The sequence below is a fragment of the Diprion similis genome, chromosome 13 (assembly GCF_021155765.1).
Source record: "Diprion similis isolate iyDipSimi1 chromosome 13, iyDipSimi1.1, whole genome shotgun sequence".
Taxonomy (NCBI): domain Eukaryota; kingdom Metazoa; phylum Arthropoda; class Insecta; order Hymenoptera; family Diprionidae; genus Diprion; species Diprion similis.
The window spans coordinates 3,247,601-3,264,645 of NC_060117.1; the positions used below are offsets into that span (position 1 = coordinate 3,247,601).

A 17,045-nucleotide genomic window follows, 5' to 3' on the forward strand; every position below is an offset into this window, starting at 1 on the left:
ACCTTTTCTCTATCTTCCTACTACGTTCAGAAACCTCGACGATCTTCTTGAGTTATTGGGTATTCAGAAGCCTGACCGAGAGCCGAGACCTTCGTAATCGCGATTTACATCCAGCTCTGCGCAATGTCTAAATAATTATTGTCATTCGAACGTTGATTGGGATTGTTCGGTTATGGCTTCCGCGATGATTCGCCGATCGGATCCTCACTGGCTGGTGTCGACTGAAGTTTTTTGAAAATTGATTTTATGGTTTTGTTTCCCGAAACACCGTATAGCTAATCGTCATATTTGGCAGCCTAGGTGGATCCTGATCGCGTAGACGACGAATCAAGATAAAAAGCGTTTCTTGAAAGCGGTAAAAGTAACGGTCATTTGGTGTACTTATACATAGGTAACGTACGTATGTACATACATAAATGAGACCAAGATCCAGCATTACGTGGATTAGCATGCGTGCAGGGCCTAGCGGAACGAACTAAGCAAGATTACAATCCGTAGTGTCAAGTTAGGAAAATTCGACTTTGGTGTTGACTCAGCGTGAATATAGCCTTCACTTGAATCAGGACTCTACCTCACCTTTGAGGGTCGATTCGCCACTTATTTTCAAAATGTATGTAAACTTAAGATCGAAAAACTTCCTCGACAACAAATTGCTAACCGTCATTACCGATTTTCATCAACAGCTCCGTGGGTACCGTAGAAGAGGAGGCAACAACACAGTCCGAGTTCACCACCGCAAAAGAGGAGGAGGAGGAGGTGGTGGAGGAGGAAAAAGAGGCAACTACATCAGGCGACGACGCGACTGAGTCCTCGACGATATCTTTCGAGGATGAAGAGAGCCTGATCTGGACGACACTTGACCCCGAAGACCAGGAGGAACTGCTGACGCACAGTGAAGCCGGAATGCTGGTCTCACCAGGCAACTTGAGACCATTGATATCGGACCCTATAAAGCAGGAGCCACCGATGAACGAAGAGGAGGAAGTCAGCCAGATATCAAGCGAATCGAGCATCCGGGGCGACATGATCATGGAAACGACGCTTCTGGGTCTCCACGCAACCCCGAAGAAGCCCGACGCGCTGTCCGAGCTCTTCGAGTCTAATCCCGAGGTCGTCTTCTCACCACAGGACGATCGTCGCCCTGACAGAGCGAGCACTAAGGAGTCAAAGGACGACTCTTCAACAGTCCCTCAAGGATCGCTACTCGCCAATGATGCCGAGGTGATTCCGACGCTGAGAAGGACCATCTCGAGTGCGAATCAAGGTCGGGTTAGGTTCCCCGAGGACCCAACGAACCCTTCGTCAAGCTACGTTCTCTTCCCGGGTGACAACAATTCGAACAGTGTAAACGAAAACCTGGCCTACAAGAAGCGGCGGGAACGGATCTCATCACCCTTCGAGGACGCTACCACCGGAGTTACTTCGGATCAACTCGACCAGAGAAACACCCAATGGATCGGCCTACCCGCCGGACATGAAACCGGAAGTAGTCGACGCTCTCCCCCGCAGACCGGAAGTCCCGGTTCTCAACGACAGACACCAATGCTGTTCAGGTTTTGGAAAAGGATGCCATTGATCAGAGACCCCGCCATGATCCATAGATCGAGAGGTCCTTCTTCGGATATTTCACAAATCAGGGGTCTCCCACCACCACCTTCCAGCAGCAGTATTTACAGGGATGTTTTGCCTCGAGCTTATCCCGGCCAGCGTGTATTCAACCGAAATTTCCGAGGTACAGGATCGCCCAGTACGGTACAACGGATCGGTTAGATACAATCTACACTTGACTTGTTCGAAGCTAGTGAAATTTTCAGAGCGGTGCCAAATATATGTATGCATATATATATCAATATCACGATAATATTATATAGGTATATAAAAATTGATTCGTTATTGTATGTATGAGACGATGATTTTAGTTGTGTGTGTGCGTGTGTGTGTGTGTGTGAAGAAGTGAATGGATGTATGTAGGAAAAAAATGAGCCGCTAGAAATTCTCAAGTGAGACTTTTTTCCACCATTATTATACATCTATTAACATTGAGCAGAGTTAGTATGGTGTCTGTGGAAAAATTTGAAGGGTATTAAACTATATATTGAGAAAAATCTTTCTAATACCTAATAGTTCGTTTGCATGTAGAGATAGTAGTGATTAGCTTGCCAAAATTCTCTTATCCTTCCCGCATTGTAGAAGAAGAAACAAAAAAAAAATAAAAAATAAAAAAACAAAAACAAAAAAAACCACATAAACAAATTGAAAAATAATTGACGTCTATAAAGTAATGGCACGATTTATATGCAAATAATTTTACGCAGGGTCTATCATTTTTTAGTCAGCTGCGCCAATGATGAGCGAATTATTATAATTTATGAAATAACGACAGAGTGATACATATATACATGCAGGAAAAAAAAAAAAAAGAAGAAGATATTTCATATTTTCCAAAGAATATCTTTAAATAGTAATATCAAAACCATTTCACCTATCCAAATCTTTAAGTCAATATTTGAAATGTTTCCTGATTATATTTTCCAATCGAGGGAATGAAAAAATTCACACAAGAATAGATACAAAGAAAGTAGTAACGCGTAATGCAATTACAAAAACAAGAAAAAAAAAAAAAAAAAAGAAAGAAAGAAAGAAGGAAAAAAATAGAAAAACTATCAATAAAAACTTTACAGAGATCGACGAAGTCAGATTCTTATTGACTCGGTTCCTCAATTTAAAGATAGACACTTCTCCAAAACACAGACTGATCGATAGTATCGTATTGTAAAGATTATAAAAGTGTATTTTTGTTGTTGTTGTTGTTGTTGTTATTATTATTATTATTATGATTATTATAATTAAGTTTAATTTATAAAGAAAATTAATTTACCGTTTTGAAATCAGTTTCAGGACAACCGTGTTTAATTGTACAATAGATAATTATGATATATATATATATATATATATATAAATTATTCTTGACTTGATCGCGAATTTTTTCATTCTATGCACAAGATGGAATATTATAAATATATATATCTATATATGTATATTATACAGACGTAGTATAATCATGATAATTATTATAATATAATACGATGTGTGTGTGTGTGATATAAATGCATGGAACGTATTGATGCATGTATGTATGTATGTATGTATGTATATGTGTATGTGTATGTATAGGTGTGTGCGTTCGCAATTTTTACCAACGAAAGTATATATATATATATATAAAAAAAAATGTACGTATTAATTGTATTATGTATGTGTGTATTGTTAGGTACCTATAACGGTATTTCTATATATATGTAGTTTACGTACCTATGTATTATCAGCTGTTTAAATTTAAATTATATACCTATGTATAGTACCATAGGTACATAGAGGCATCGAACCTAATTACCTATGTGGACACGTGTAACGTAATTCTGAGACGTATGTATCAACGAGGAGAAAAAAAAACGAAACTCAAAAAAAAAAAAAAAAAAAAAAAAAATTACAAAGCATGGAAAGTACGAATTATACGATTAGACCGTTTCGATAATTTTTTCGGTTATATTATCACCGAATGATATGGAAATTATCGTACAGCCGAAATGAAGAAGAAAAAAAAATTAACGGCCATAGTATACGTAAAAATTTATTTTGACAAATTGTTTTTCTCCTTCACGTACTTGAGACAAATTTTCTAAGTTCGCGGAATGAAACTTTTAAGTAATCACATCTCATTATACCCCGGCATGGAATTTACCCAGTTTTCTCATTATTCGTTTGAATATTATATTCTTAGATTTATGAATTTCTTTCTATTATATCTCGGTAAACGTACTTCATAGTTGATTATTATATATAAAAAAAAAAAAAAAAAAAAAAAAAAACACACACTATATTGTAAACAATATTGTTCGAAATTTTACCGTCAAGAGACAAGCTAGGGGGGGAAAAAAAAAAAAACGAAAAGTAAAAAAGGATTGCGGCCAGTAACAATCTGTCTATACCTATATATGTATACGTATGTGTCTGTTTATGTATATGTCATGTGTATATGTATGTATAAGCCTGTGTTGTATTTCTGTGTCTATTTAAATAATGATTGATGGATTTTTGTCGTAACGTCCAATTTTGTGTATATATTTAATTTTATTAAAAAAAGAGCGAGAAAGAGAGAGAGAGAGCGAGAGATAGAGATAGAGAGAGAGAGAGAGAAAAAAGAAAACGAGAGCAAGAAAATAAACACAAATAATTGTATATACAATATATATTATGATATTCAAAATAATGGAAACTTTCGTGTTGTTATTGTATTAAATATGAACGGTATTAATTACTTATTATCATAATTATTTTCATTACTATTATTATTATTGTCATCATTATTATGATTATTATTATTATTATACAGTTGTACAGCAACTTTATCAAGTCTATTATATATATATGTATATACTGCCTTATCTCAAATGTTCCCAAATTCTCCCAAACCGTACTCAAAGTATCAACGTTATAACTGACTCAAAAAAATAAACAAATAGAACTTTGTGTTTATGAAAAAGTGGGTCGACTTTATAATAATCAGATTATTGTGCGGTCACGAATTAGTTTAGCAAAGCAGGAAAACGTTAATTACTTGGTGCAAAACGGAAGGCTGTGGTTTGGTTTTGTTTTATTTATTTATTTATTTATTTTTTTTTTTTTTGCGATAAGTTGACATAATCTACAAGCTATCCAATCAATGGTGCCCTATGATAAATTTGATGCTAATCAAGGAAAAGATAAGACTATACTTATATATATGATAGAAAATGCAACCCTATAACTATATTTCAGAGTCTAAAGTGCAGTTCGTTAATCCAACCAACTTCTCGTCAAATTCGAATGACAAAATTTTAGAACGTCAACTGTTATCAACCGACTTTGAGACCCTTGAATCCCTTGGCAAGAAGGAACTTTTCTGAAGATTCGGTTCTGGTAGCATCGGGCCTGAGAACTTTGACGGTTTTGTAAAATTTCCTGATATCGTCCTCGACGTTTTTGGCCGCACCGCCGTCCCAAAGTTTGACGATAAACGACGCCTCGGGCTTCGATACGACGAGGGCAAATTTGAGCGCGACGTAGGCTAGAGCGACGATGTTTTGGTGATCCATTTCCTTCACGCCGGTCGCGTTTGGCGCCATATCCGACATGACAAGGTCGACGGAACTGCCAGCGAGATGTTCCCTGATCTTGTCCTGAGCTTGGGGCGTCGTGAAGTCCATGTTGCCTATAACGAAGGCTCCGTCGATAGGGTAAATCGGCAACTTGTCTATAGCCACTACTTTACCGACCGGTTTACCGTCCTGCTTGCCCTTGGCGTTGGTCAAATGGACCGCCACTTGCGTCCAACTTCCGGGCGAAGCACCACAGTCTACAACCGTCATACCCGGCGAAAGTATGCCGCACCTTTCGTCCATCTCGAGCAATTTAAATGCACTTCTACATCTGTACTTCTCAATTTTTGCTTTCTCGACATAAGGATCGGCCAATTGTCTGCGAAGCCATAACTGCGAACTCGTTTTACGACCCTTCAAATTATTCGGCGTCTCGCGCCGGGCTATTCCACTCGTGCACACGCCTCTGGCAATTATCGATAATCGCGCGCGCGCCGACGCCATGTTTTATCTCAAGGTCACAGTTGCAAACTCGAACCGATAGGTTAGGTTATGTTACGTTAAGTTTAGTTTGCTGCACACCTCGCGCACTGTGATTGCAGGTTATGTCCTTTCCGACGACATAGCGCTGGATAATTGAACAACAGTAATTACGATGTTGATGTAGATTCTAAGAAAACGGTTTAGCTCGAATAGCAGTGTCTGTATTCTTTTTCACTCTTTAGTTCTCTTGTGAAGCAGAAGTTTTTTTTTTGCTAGGAACACGTTACGTTGTATTATTTATTTATATCAATTTACATGTATATCCTTACCGCGCACTGGCGCCATCTTGACATAATTTCTGCAGCTCAATTTAGTCAAGGTTCTAAATAGAAGCTTGCAACACCCGGCGGACAATCCTGAGGCGCTATAAAGTCTCAAAAAATGCCTACAATATTTTTATACATATTTAGAAAGATTGATTTCTCATTTTGAATCCTGTTAGAATAGACGCAAACCCTAAGAGTAAATCTACCAAACTTTATACAGAGATGACTTACAGTTTCATCGTTTACTGGGTTCCTGCCGATAAAGAAGTTACCGGATCGCCAACACGCTTTCTTATGGCCCTAACTCCACCCAGACCCACTTACCCGCCGAGTAATGTTCACATAGTCTTACCAAGATATTTATTTTTAAATTCTTCGATCAAAGCTTTCATCAAACTCGTGCTAGCAAGTCCTTAGAAAAAAAAAATAGCGCAATTAAAAAATGTAATCAACTCTATATTCAACCGCTCACAATCAGTGGCACTAACCGCAGCGCTTCCATTTGTTATTCAGGGACTACAGCTAACGAATTGGTCGTTCTTCATAAGAATTCATTAGTCTATGGCGCGTTTGGCACATGCGCAATAATGGCATCAGAGCGACGGTCGTGTCAGCAGAGCAATAGCAAGAGCAGTTCGGATTTCGGTGTACGCAATGGACCTCGGATGACAAGAGTAGTAAACGCGGAACCGGTCATAAAACATGATCGGTAAAAGGTGTTCTAGTACTTCTAGTGCGTACTGATAAAAATACAATAAAAAAAAAAAAAAAAAAGAAGAACAACGATTCGAACATTGTGTCATTGAATAAATTCGATACATAGACGGTACAAAAACGAATAAAAAAAAAAAAATATATATATATATAATTTCACTGCGATGAACCTAACCGCGGGTAATCCCCACTCGAACGGTTTGCTCTACGCTGGTTTCAACCAGGATCAAGGTACGTGAATTAAAAAATGACCAAAACGTGCGCCTGTTCCAAAAAATCCGGCTCCTATCGCCTCGATCCTGCCGCCCCTCGCAACCTGACAGCGGCGACACAGATTTTGGACTCCGATTCGCAAATCACCATTAAATTCTCAAACGCAATATTGTCATATTGCGTTTTATCATAATAAAAATTTATTTTTAAGATTATATATATACATGTATGTTACATAGTATATAAAGATATATATATATATATATATATATATATATATATATATATATGTGAATACGTATTGTTTGTCAACCTGTCATCCAAACGTCTCCAAATAAATAATTGGAAAGAAAAGAAATGGAAGAAAAAAAATTCCTCTCACCCAAACAACAACTCCCAACACCTCTTGTTTTCCCTATCGTTTCTCCTGCACAAAAACTACGCCAAATATATATCCTCGATGATATTCGTTTAGGGCGCAAGGTTGATTCAATGAGACGATAAGTAAACTAAGAGAATAACAACGTTGGAAATAAATAAGCAAACAATAAAACGACTCTCTCGACGACAAAAATAAAACTTGTACGCGCGTAGTCGTAATGTGTTGTAAACAGACGATAAGATGGATATACACAACGTTGTTAATTATCTAGTTTGATAAATTGACGTGCGCAGATCGTCGTCGATCTGATGTTTTTTTGTTTTTGTTTTTTGTTTTTTTTTTTTAATATCTTTTTTGCCAATTCGTAGGTTGCTTCGCCTGTGGAATGGAGAACGGATACAGGGTTTACAACTGCGATCCGTTGAAGGAAACCGAACGTCACGTTTTCAGCGACGGAGGTCTTGGTCATGTGGAAATGCTCTTTAGATGCAATTACTTGGCCCTTGTCGGCGGCGGCGCGAAACCCATGTACCCAACGAACAAAGGTGAAAGAGAAGGGACGGAAATCTGGACGCGTCGTTCAAGCACAGTTTATTCGAAAGACGACTCTCGACTCGACTCTCATCGTCTTTTTATTAATTTTTCAGTCATGATATGGGACGATCTGAAGAAAAATCCTGCCATAACACTCGAGTTCAACGCACCGGTCAAGGGGGTCAAACTACGAAGGGATCGAATAGTCGTTATACTCGAAGGGGTGATAAAAGTCTACACGTTTACGCAAAATCCCCAACAGTTACACGTCTTCGAAACAAATCCAAACCCTAGAGGATTGTGCGTCCTATGTCCAAATAGCAACAATTCACTCTTAGCTTTTCCTGGCAGAAAAAACGGCCACGTTCAAGGTAAGATCGTCGCCGAGATTCTTTCGATTCTTATCGCCTCGTTTCAAAGACAAAAAGAGCGAACAATTTTTATTCTCAGTCTAAAAACAATTCTCGACGAACTAAATAAAGAATATCTCCTTCGCTCCTCCGAACAAAAACGCCAAACTGAAATTATTTTCTCGCAGTGATAGACCTGGCGAACACGGAAAAACAGCCGTTGAACATAGAAGCGCACGAAACGCCGTTATCCTGCATATCTCTGAATCTGCAAGGTACGAGGTTGGCGACGGCGTCAGAAAAGGGAACGTTGATCAGGGTATTCGACACCCAGAACGGAAACATGATAAACGAATTAAGAAGAGGGGCGAATCACGCCAACATTTACTGGTGAGAACGACGTTCGAACAATCGCCCAGACTCTATTGAATATCGCTTAACATATTTTCATTTCACCTTTAATTCCCTTGATTCTTTCAGTATAAATTTCAACCATGACTCGACGTGGCTTTGCGTAGCGAGCGACCACGGAACTGTCCATGTCTTTGCTGTGGAGGATCAGAAATTGAATCGCCAGTCGAGTCTTGCGTCTGCGACTTTCTTGCCAAAGTATTTCAGCTCCAATTGGAGCTTTTGTAAATTTCAAGTACCCAGTGGACCGCAGTGTATGTGCGCGTTTGGCAAAAACAACAACACCATAATCGGTAAGTTCCTATCAAATTGTATTTATAAATTTCAAATTTGATATGCGGATCGCCTAATCTATTTAGACAGAAAAAAAATTCTTTCTCATTTTCTATTTTCCCCCCCGTCGTTCTGCCCGCAATAAAAGTTATATGTGCGGACGGTAGCTATCACAAATTTTTATTCAACAACAAAGGAGAATGCAGCAGAGATTTCTACGCACAATTTTTGGAAATGACAGACGACAAGATGTGACTGTAAAATTTATCGTAGCGTGTTAATAATAATAATTATTATTATTATTAACATTATTATTATTGTAACTTTAGTCTTAGTATTAAAAGTTCCGAGGTTACTTTTTATTTAACATACCAACGATGATAATAATAATAATAACAATAGAAATAATCATCTTGCTAATAATGATATATTGAACGAATAGTGTCGATTACGTTTGTCTATAACTATTATTATTATTATTATTATTATTATTATTATTATTATTTGAAAATTATGTTATCACTAATGTAATTATATTATTATTACTATTATTACCAGCGAACTACTTGTGTTCGAAGACATTTTTTTTCTTTTCTTTCTCTTGTCATTGAGCTAATATAACATCACTCGGATTTTTTTTAGCGAGTTATCTTGCAAAAGAAATCTCAAGTTTTGTGTAAAATTATCGACACGACTTTCTAGTCATAATTTTCGTATGAATTGAATAAAAATCATGAATAAAATATTTTTTTTTTTTACAAAATTCTTAGTATACATCCGAACAGTCGATATTTGAATTTGAACAATTATTAACGGCCAATGTGGCGAATGAAAGAATATATTTTATGTCTCAAAGTAAAAAACGTGCATGTGTGTAATACGCTTGTGAAAGAAAAAAAAAAAAAAAAAAAAAAAACAGAAGTCACACAAGTAACGATCGTTCGTTGAATTCGACCAAACAATTCAAATAAACAAACAAATATGTTGTAAAAATACATTAATAAAAGTTAATAATTAATAGATAGATAGATGTATCGATGACGCGGCCTATGCAAGCAAGGCTTTAAAAATATTTTCTCCAGTAATCTTTCTATAATCTATTGTTACAAAAGAATCATATAAATTATACAAATTTGTATATTATATATATATATATATATATATACACGGTGTGAATAGTTGAAACGAAACAAAAGAAAATAAATAAAGAAAATAAATCCATAAAGAATTTACGTATAAAGAAAGTACTGTATAAAAAAAAAAAAAAAATCCCAAAACAATCGTCGAAAATTTTTTTCTTCTTCACATGTATCAATCAATAAATTTCGTCGTTTAATTTTTTTTCACCCACAAATGGCAAAGAGTAGCACGATTTAATATTGCTGTTTTCCTAGAATTCTTATATTACGCGCTGTTTACCGCACAAGGTGTAAAAGGGTAATAATAATAATAATAATAATAATAATAATAGTAGTAGTAGTAATAATCATAATAATAATAACAATGCCAATACGATCTTGAGTTATAATAAAGAAGCTAAGATGAAAGGAAAAAAAAATACGTCAATACTTTGAGAAACCGAGTCATTCGTTAACTCGTTATTCTGACGGTTTACTTGGCAAATAAAAGAAAATTAAATAAAGTAAAAGGAAAGAAAAATCGAGACGAATATGAAAAGGTCTCGAAGAAATTGATCGGAATGAGAGAAAAAAAAAAAAGAAAAAACATTTACAACGTCATCCTGCGACTTATTCTTACATATTTAATTAACCATTGAAAAAACCCCTTCGCCGAATCTTGCGATTCAACTTTTAATTATTTTCACACTCATTCGAGCTTATTCTTTGTAATATTGTACATAAACCTATTATTCCTTATTCGATTTCCTAATTTCTTTCATCTTCGTACGTATCGCGGTATGACAAAGGAGCAAAATTAACGAAAACAGAATAGCTCAAAAAAAAATTAAATCTAAATTCATATAATGAGTTAAGCTTTGTATTTATTTATTTATTTATTTATTTTTTTTTTTTTTTGCTTTATATCTTGCGCGTGATTTTAAAATTACCATTACCATTATTATTATTGTTATTATTACCATTGCTTTCGTTGTTCTCTTGATTATTATACATATAAATCAGCAGCAACAAATGCGATTAATTAAACAAAACACATATTAATTAACAGCAACGATTGTGTGTCTATATGAGAAATCTACCGAGAACAAAGAAAACAAAAAACAAGATTTTCGCACGTGATTTGTAGAAGTTTATTTTTTTCAATTTCATTTTAATGTTGAATTAATGATTAATTATTATTTTACTATTACTGCGAATGTACATAATATCATATAAATATTGTATGTTTAGAAATAGATAGTTTATTAATACAATCCTATAATTAATGGAATTACTCGGCTTTTTTTTTTTTTTTTTTTTTTTTTTTTTTTTTTTTTTTTTTTTTTTGAACAAATATATACATACATGTATAAATTATTTTTTTTCTTCACGAAAGAATGTTTTTTCTTATTCCTTTCCACCCTGTTTTGTACACTTGAAATGTAAGAAAAAAAGATACGAGTAGAAGAGAAAATAAAAAATGAAAAAAAAACAAGCGTAATTCGTACGGTGATGCGTACAAAGTTGAATAAATAAAGTGAAAAACTTCGGTCGAATATTTTATTTTCATCCCAATTGTTCACGTCACTGAAAACATTGTTTGCCCAAATTTTGTTAATTTTTTTTTTTTCATTTTCGCTTCTTCTTTCGTTTTTCGGGGTCGAAAAACTATTTCGTTTCAGAATCGATTTGTCGCCCGTGTCGTTATTATTATTATCATACCGTTTAATTTCCCGTCACGAAAGAGAGTGAAAAAGCTTGCCAAAAAAAAAAAAAATGAGAACAACTTCTCTTGTTTCTCAACATCGTTTATTATTCATTTTTTCATCAGCTTCATAAATTAATTATTTATACTTAAAATTATTATAATTTTTATTCTTTCACATAGTTTTTTTTTTTTTTTTATATATATATATTTCATAAATAAATACATTATTCACGGATTAGTACATGTAACGTAGTAGTTTTAAAAACTACACGTTTTATCATTAAATATTTAGTACCGTCTCTTTTTTTTTCCATGCTACTTATATAATATATATATATATATATATATTATATTATAACGGTTTTTTTTTTGTTTCTTTTTTTTTTTCACCACCGAACAGATCTTCGCAACCGATAATATAAATTTATAACAACAACCTATAATCGCATCGATAATAATAATAATAATAATTGTACAAAAGAAATATACATTTTGGATGAAAAAAAAAAAAAAAAAATTTTTCCTCTCCAGCTCTTCTCCTTCTTTGAATGAAATTCGTTTTCTTTGTTTATCAATTTTCCTTTCCTTTCATTTTTTTTTTTTTTTTCTCTTTTTTCCACTCACTCTCACCCTCTCTTTTGAGTTACCATTTCAATACAGGTATTAAACAATACGTAAAGCAATTTTTTTTCTCCCGCTCAATTCGACAACAAAACAATTTGATTAATGATATTGTATAATCATAATCATTATATGCATGTGCAATTTCAATACATATATGTGTGTGTTTGCACACCTATTTAAACGTCAATCGGTTGCGAACCGCTGTTTTGAGTTTTGGTATTTTCACCAACAACGGATCCGTTTGCAGTTGCGTTTTGTTTTTTAAAGAAATAAACCTCGTGTGTCAAACCCTTATTTTTACCCTCCAAAGTCTTGTAGGTACTGTAGACAACGAACCATATGTAAAAGTTGATTATCGTGATGAACAGAACGAACAGACCTGCGATTCGGAATATACATATATGAGGGTGAAAATTTTTGCCCATTATTAGAAAAAGAAAATTTTTAAAAGTTTCACTTCAGATAAACAAAAGGAGAATAAATTGTGACCAGCTGTCGCAAAAAACTTCTCTAGACTCAAGTACGTGTGTTTTGTATCTATAATTTATTTTTCTCTTTTCTTTCGGGTGATAGAAATTTTTCTTTTTTTTTTATATATATATATATATTAGGGTGGCGTAAATAAACCGACTGTAATTATTTTTTTTTTTTTTTTTGAGTCTCGTGTGACAAAATGTTAGTTTTTGATTTTTTAAGAGACCACTCCAAAGGACAGCTCAAAAAAAAAATTTAAGAGGTCGCTCCAAATTTTTTTAAATCTCAAAAATCGTCAAATAATTAAATGAAAAAAATTGTATTTTCAGTATTTTGTTTGATTTTTAATTCATGTCGTGGTGTACTGTTATCGATTCTTTCTTACTAAATTAAAGAAAGAAAATTTATGAAATTTTAATATGACTATTAAAAGGTCTCTCGAAAAGATCTAAAGAGATGCACCAAAAAATTGAAACAAAATTATGAGCGACCTTTCAAAATTCAAATTTTGAACTGAAACTTTCGGAAACTTATTTTTTTTTTTGTCTATAAAATTATACCGTAACGAGAAAAACATGAAGAAAAAAAAATCGATTTTTGACGATTTCTGACGTATTAAAAAATGTGGAGCGACCTCTTAAAATTTTTTTTTTTTTAACTGTACTTTGGAGTGGGCTCTTAAAACATCAAACTCTAACATTTTGTCACTCGAGACTCGAAAAAAAAAAAAAAAAAAAAACAGTCGCTTTTTTTGGCCACCCTAATATATAATCTCATATTTTTTTTATTTGTTTCTGCATGAAAACAAATTTTGAAATTGCATCTGAATATAATTCGGAAACTCGATATCCTCCTTCTTCCATCTGAACTTCACTTTCCGTAATTCAGTTCTTTCGTAACTAATTTTCCAAATTTGAATACTAACGTTCGCCAATGTCCGCACTTCCGCCTAAAATCGCGATAAATGGACAATCCTGCTGGACGAGGAACAACGACATTATTCCGACAACGATCTCGGTCATCATAACCGTAATCCATGGAGCCATGAAATGACGATTATTCTAAAAAGTGACATATTATTATATGAATAATTTATGTTCAAGTCATCGTGAAAATATTCGAATTTCAAAGGAAAAGAAAAAAAAAAAAATAGAAAAAAAAAACTTTCAACAAAGTTGAAATCCAACAAATTTATTTTTAGCGTATATAAGTATTTTTTCGCAACGTTACGATTCCAAAATATTTTTTATATCGTCTTATTTTTGACTGTCCGAAGAGAAAAAAAAAAAAAAAACAACAATAATTTCAACGATCAACTATTCTATGCAATAAATTAATTCTCCGGACATCTGATAAATTTTGAAAATCAATTTTGTTTCGTTTTTATTTGATTGTATTTTCATTTTTTTTTTTTTTTCTTCCTTTTGTTCTCTTGCAATTACTTTAAACGGAATAAAAAAACCATTTCAATTAAATTGTTGAAGAAAAAGAAAAAGAAGAAAAATTACGTCACCATTAGAGATCCGTAGAGAAGAAGTATCGAGGAGACGAAATGTATGATGGTAATAACAAGACCGCTGTACAAGGAGTACAATACCTCTGAGAAATGGAAAAAAAAAAAAACAGATAAATTTATATTACATTGAAAAATGTATTGTTATTGTTTATCGCGTTATTCACGATACCTTAACAAAAAAAATTCTGATTCATCTGAATAACCATTAATTATTTTAAACCGTATTATTAATTTATTCATACGAGATATGCTGAACGGATAAAAATTTCTTCCTCGAAAATTTTACTGTAACAATTTTTTAAACAATATTTCGAAACTCAATCCATTCGATTTTTCCTACGTTATACTGTACAGGCTTGATTTCCATTTTTTTTTTTTCTTCTTACGATTTTTGTTTTTTTTTTAATTTTTGAAATTTTCCGCCAAATAGATTGCCGCGCTATTTATTTTTCATATATATATGGGGTATTCCACGCCAATTCAACCAGTGTTAAACCCCGACCATCTCAAAATCGTTTCATGTTACATTCTACTCGGTAAAAAACGTGACTTTTTGAAATTTTTAAACCCAAAATTATCTTTATATTAATAATTAGAAAAACCGAACATTTACGAGTAAATTGACCCTCATTCGACGCTTACGATTTAATTCTGTGTTATATTTGGGTTTAAAAATTCTTCGCAATCGACTTCGAATATTCATAAAAAAAATAAACGGATTGATGAGAAATATTGAAAAAAATTCAGGCCGCGTTTTTTTTACCGAGTAGAATGTTAGAAAAAAACGTGAAACGATTTTGAGATGGTCGGGGTTTAACACTGATCGATTTGACGTGACGAATACCCCATATACACACATATATATATGTATAATTATTCTCAAATTGCGAGAAAAACGCTAAATTTGAAGTATAATTTAAAAAAAAAAAAAAAAAAAAAAACCAATTACTAAGAATCGTCCGTAAAGTATTTCTTTACTCAATTTAAAGGCGTTTTGAGTGAATATTTTTTATTTCAAAACGAACTGGTTTTAGATAATCGTAGATTATTGATGGATAGAATGCGGGCAAAAAGAATTTTTTTTTTTCAAAACTTTCACCGGTAGCGAGGTGATGAGCAACGTCCATTCTCTTTGTATTCATATGCTTCGGTGATATTTCCTCCATCGCTTCTCTCTCCAACGCATCTTCGGTATCCCTTGCGACAAGCTCGCCTATCTCTTTAGCGTGTGCCAGAGCAAGAACCATTAACATCATAGTAAATCCGGACAAAATCTGTAGATACAGATAAATATTTATCTTTGTATTGTTTTTTTTTATTCATTAATTATTATTATTATTATTATTTTTTTTCTTTCTTCTTCTTCTTCTTTTATATATTTTCGATTTTATACCGATTATAATTCAACATTGTTACGATTTTTTTCATATTCACCAGTTGGGTTATCGCGATGAGGATTGTCCCCTGCCTCAGGTTGAAAATGTGCATACAACCCTGGAGTAACCGCATTTTCATCGTTTTTTTTTTTTTTTTTTTTTTTGCCTTCCCTCGTTCCCTTTTTTTTACTCGTCGTCTCTTTTTCTTCTTTCTATTAATATTTTTATTACGATAATATAGAAGAATTATTATTATTATTATTTTTTTTTTTCTCACATATCGGCGTGTATAACGTAATTCTAATAATACTAATAATAATAATCGATCTGAAACGAGATTAAGACTATAGGATAAACAAGTTTCAACGAAAAATTTAGGTATTTTATATTGAAAATTGGGGGGAAAAAAAAAAAAAAAAATTAACAAAATTTGAAAAAACATTTACTGATTGTTTACCTTGATTATTATTATTATTATTATTTATTTATTTATTTTTCTGACAGATTTATGGCTGTAGAGTTGGATAGAGACAATTGAGGATCAATGTTCAATATTTACCTGTGAATTTGACAATTGTTTTTTTTTTTTTCTTTTTCTTTTTTTTGCCTATTGTAAATTTTTATTCCAATTCGTCGTTCTAATTATATCCAGTTCCGTTTCCGTTCAACCGATTACGACTCTTTCACGTTTACGTACGGCAAAAACAGTCGGTCTCTGACACCTATAGAATTAAATCAATAACTTTCCCCTTTCGGGTTCAGTTATACCGGTGAAATGGTACGCCATACACGATACACCCTGTAAAACGAGCTGCGATGCAGTTCAAAAGTGTGTGTGTGTGTGTGTGTGTGTATGCAGTTGACGAATGCAGAAATACTGCAATTCTATCGAATATATGTAATTGAGTTACGTCGATACCTTCGATGTCTGAAATCTCAATTATTTACGCGTGATAATGAGACACAAACAAACGTTTATCGTATTTCGAAACTTCACACAATTTTATAGACGACTAAATAATGGCGTCTTCCTCCCGCTGCTGCTATGTTCAAACCTATACTATTCCTAATTCTTTTCCTCTTGTGGATATAAGTGGAGATACGCGAAGCGCCTGTCGACAGGCAGCCGGACATGCGCATTGCGATATCTGCAAAGGCGTAACTCTAGAGTATTAACTCGGTTGAAAAAATTTTTTTTTACATGTAATATTTTGGCCTCAATTTTCTTACTCGGGGATTTTTAGGGATACTGATCACGAATCTGAAGTCAGAATTAGGGTGTGTCGCCATTTTGGGTCCGCCATCTTGGACTTAGAAATTGTCAAATTCTGACTTCAGATTCGTGATCAGCGACCCCGAAAACTTCCGAGTAATATGTTTCAGCCGGAATCATCGAATTGTGATG

At 33.7% G+C, this 17,045-nt stretch overlaps 4 protein-coding genes across 11 annotated transcripts in view; 2 read left to right on the forward strand and 2 right to left on the reverse strand.

Moving 5' to 3' along the window:
- The window catches only part of LOC124414235, a 32,440-nt gene extending 30,201 nt beyond the window's left edge, over window positions 1-2,239 (forward strand). For all 5 annotated transcript variants that reach the window (XM_046895214.1, XM_046895212.1, XM_046895213.1 and 2 more), the window contains one exon: window positions 684-2,239. In XM_046895214.1, the coding sequence (XP_046751170.1) occupies window positions 684-1,770 (1,087 nt within the window). In that variant the 3' untranslated portion in view covers window positions 1,771-2,239. The remainder of the gene's footprint in view (window positions 1-683) is intronic.
- Window positions 1-15,824, reverse strand: part of LOC124414241 — a 35,608-nt gene extending 19,784 nt beyond the window's left edge. For 2 of the 3 annotated variants that reach the window (XM_046895224.1, XM_046895226.1), the window contains exons 1-5: window positions 15,699-15,824; window positions 15,364-15,538; window positions 14,262-14,347; window positions 13,674-13,809; window positions 12,445-12,653 (exon numbers count right to left, since the gene is read on the reverse strand). In XM_046895224.1, the coding sequence (XP_046751180.1) occupies window positions 12,451-12,653; window positions 13,674-13,809; window positions 14,262-14,347; window positions 15,364-15,538; window positions 15,699-15,779 (681 nt within the window). In that variant the 5' untranslated portion in view covers window positions 15,780-15,824 and the 3' untranslated portion in view covers window positions 12,445-12,450. Of the gene's footprint in view, window positions 1-12,442; window positions 12,654-13,673; window positions 13,810-14,261; window positions 14,348-15,363; window positions 15,539-15,698 lie in introns of all 3 variants that reach the window. The other variant, XM_046895223.1, reaches the window with a different exon arrangement.
- LOC124414239 (rRNA methyltransferase 2, mitochondrial) lies at window positions 4,532-5,871 on the reverse strand. Its single transcript, XM_046895221.1, has one exon. It carries the CDS (start codon window positions 5,640-5,642, stop codon window positions 4,896-4,898), a length of 747 nt encoding a protein of 248 aa, XP_046751177.1. The 5' UTR covers window positions 5,643-5,871; the 3' UTR covers window positions 4,532-4,895.
- On the forward strand, window positions 6,540-9,128 carry LOC124414238 (WD repeat domain phosphoinositide-interacting protein 3). Of its 2 annotated transcripts, none has more exons than XM_046895219.1 (6): window positions 6,540-6,892; window positions 7,625-7,801; window positions 7,904-8,161; window positions 8,329-8,530; window positions 8,621-8,844; window positions 8,973-9,127. In XM_046895219.1, exons 1-6 carry the CDS (start codon window positions 6,826-6,828, stop codon window positions 9,077-9,079), a joined length of 1,035 nt encoding a protein of 344 aa, XP_046751175.1. In that variant the 5' UTR covers window positions 6,540-6,825; the 3' UTR covers window positions 9,080-9,127. The 2 variants fall into 2 exon arrangements, with proteins under 2 accessions (XP_046751175.1, XP_046751176.1); XM_046895220.1 differs by lacking the exon at window positions 6,540-6,892 and adding an exon at window positions 7,480-7,502 and having other exon boundaries at window positions 8,973-9,128.
- Window positions 15,825-17,045: the final 1,221 nt, after the last annotated feature.

Excerpts from the sequence above, each read along its gene's own strand:
- LOC124414239 (XM_046895221.1), bottom strand. The coding sequence starts at position 5,642 with ATGGCGTCGGCGCGCGCGCGATTATCGATAATTGCCAGAGGCGTGTGC.
- LOC124414238 (XM_046895219.1), top strand. The coding sequence starts at position 6,826 with ATGAACCTAACCGCGGGTAATCCCCACTCGAACGGTTTGCTCTACGCT. Across the intron at positions 8,162-8,328 it reads AAAAAACGGCCACGTTCAAG|TGATAGACCTGGCGAACACG; the intron begins GTAAGATCGTCG and ends ATTTTCTCGCAG. Across the intron at positions 8,531-8,620 it reads AATCACGCCAACATTTACTG|TATAAATTTCAACCATGACT; the intron begins GTGAGAACGACG and ends TGATTCTTTCAG.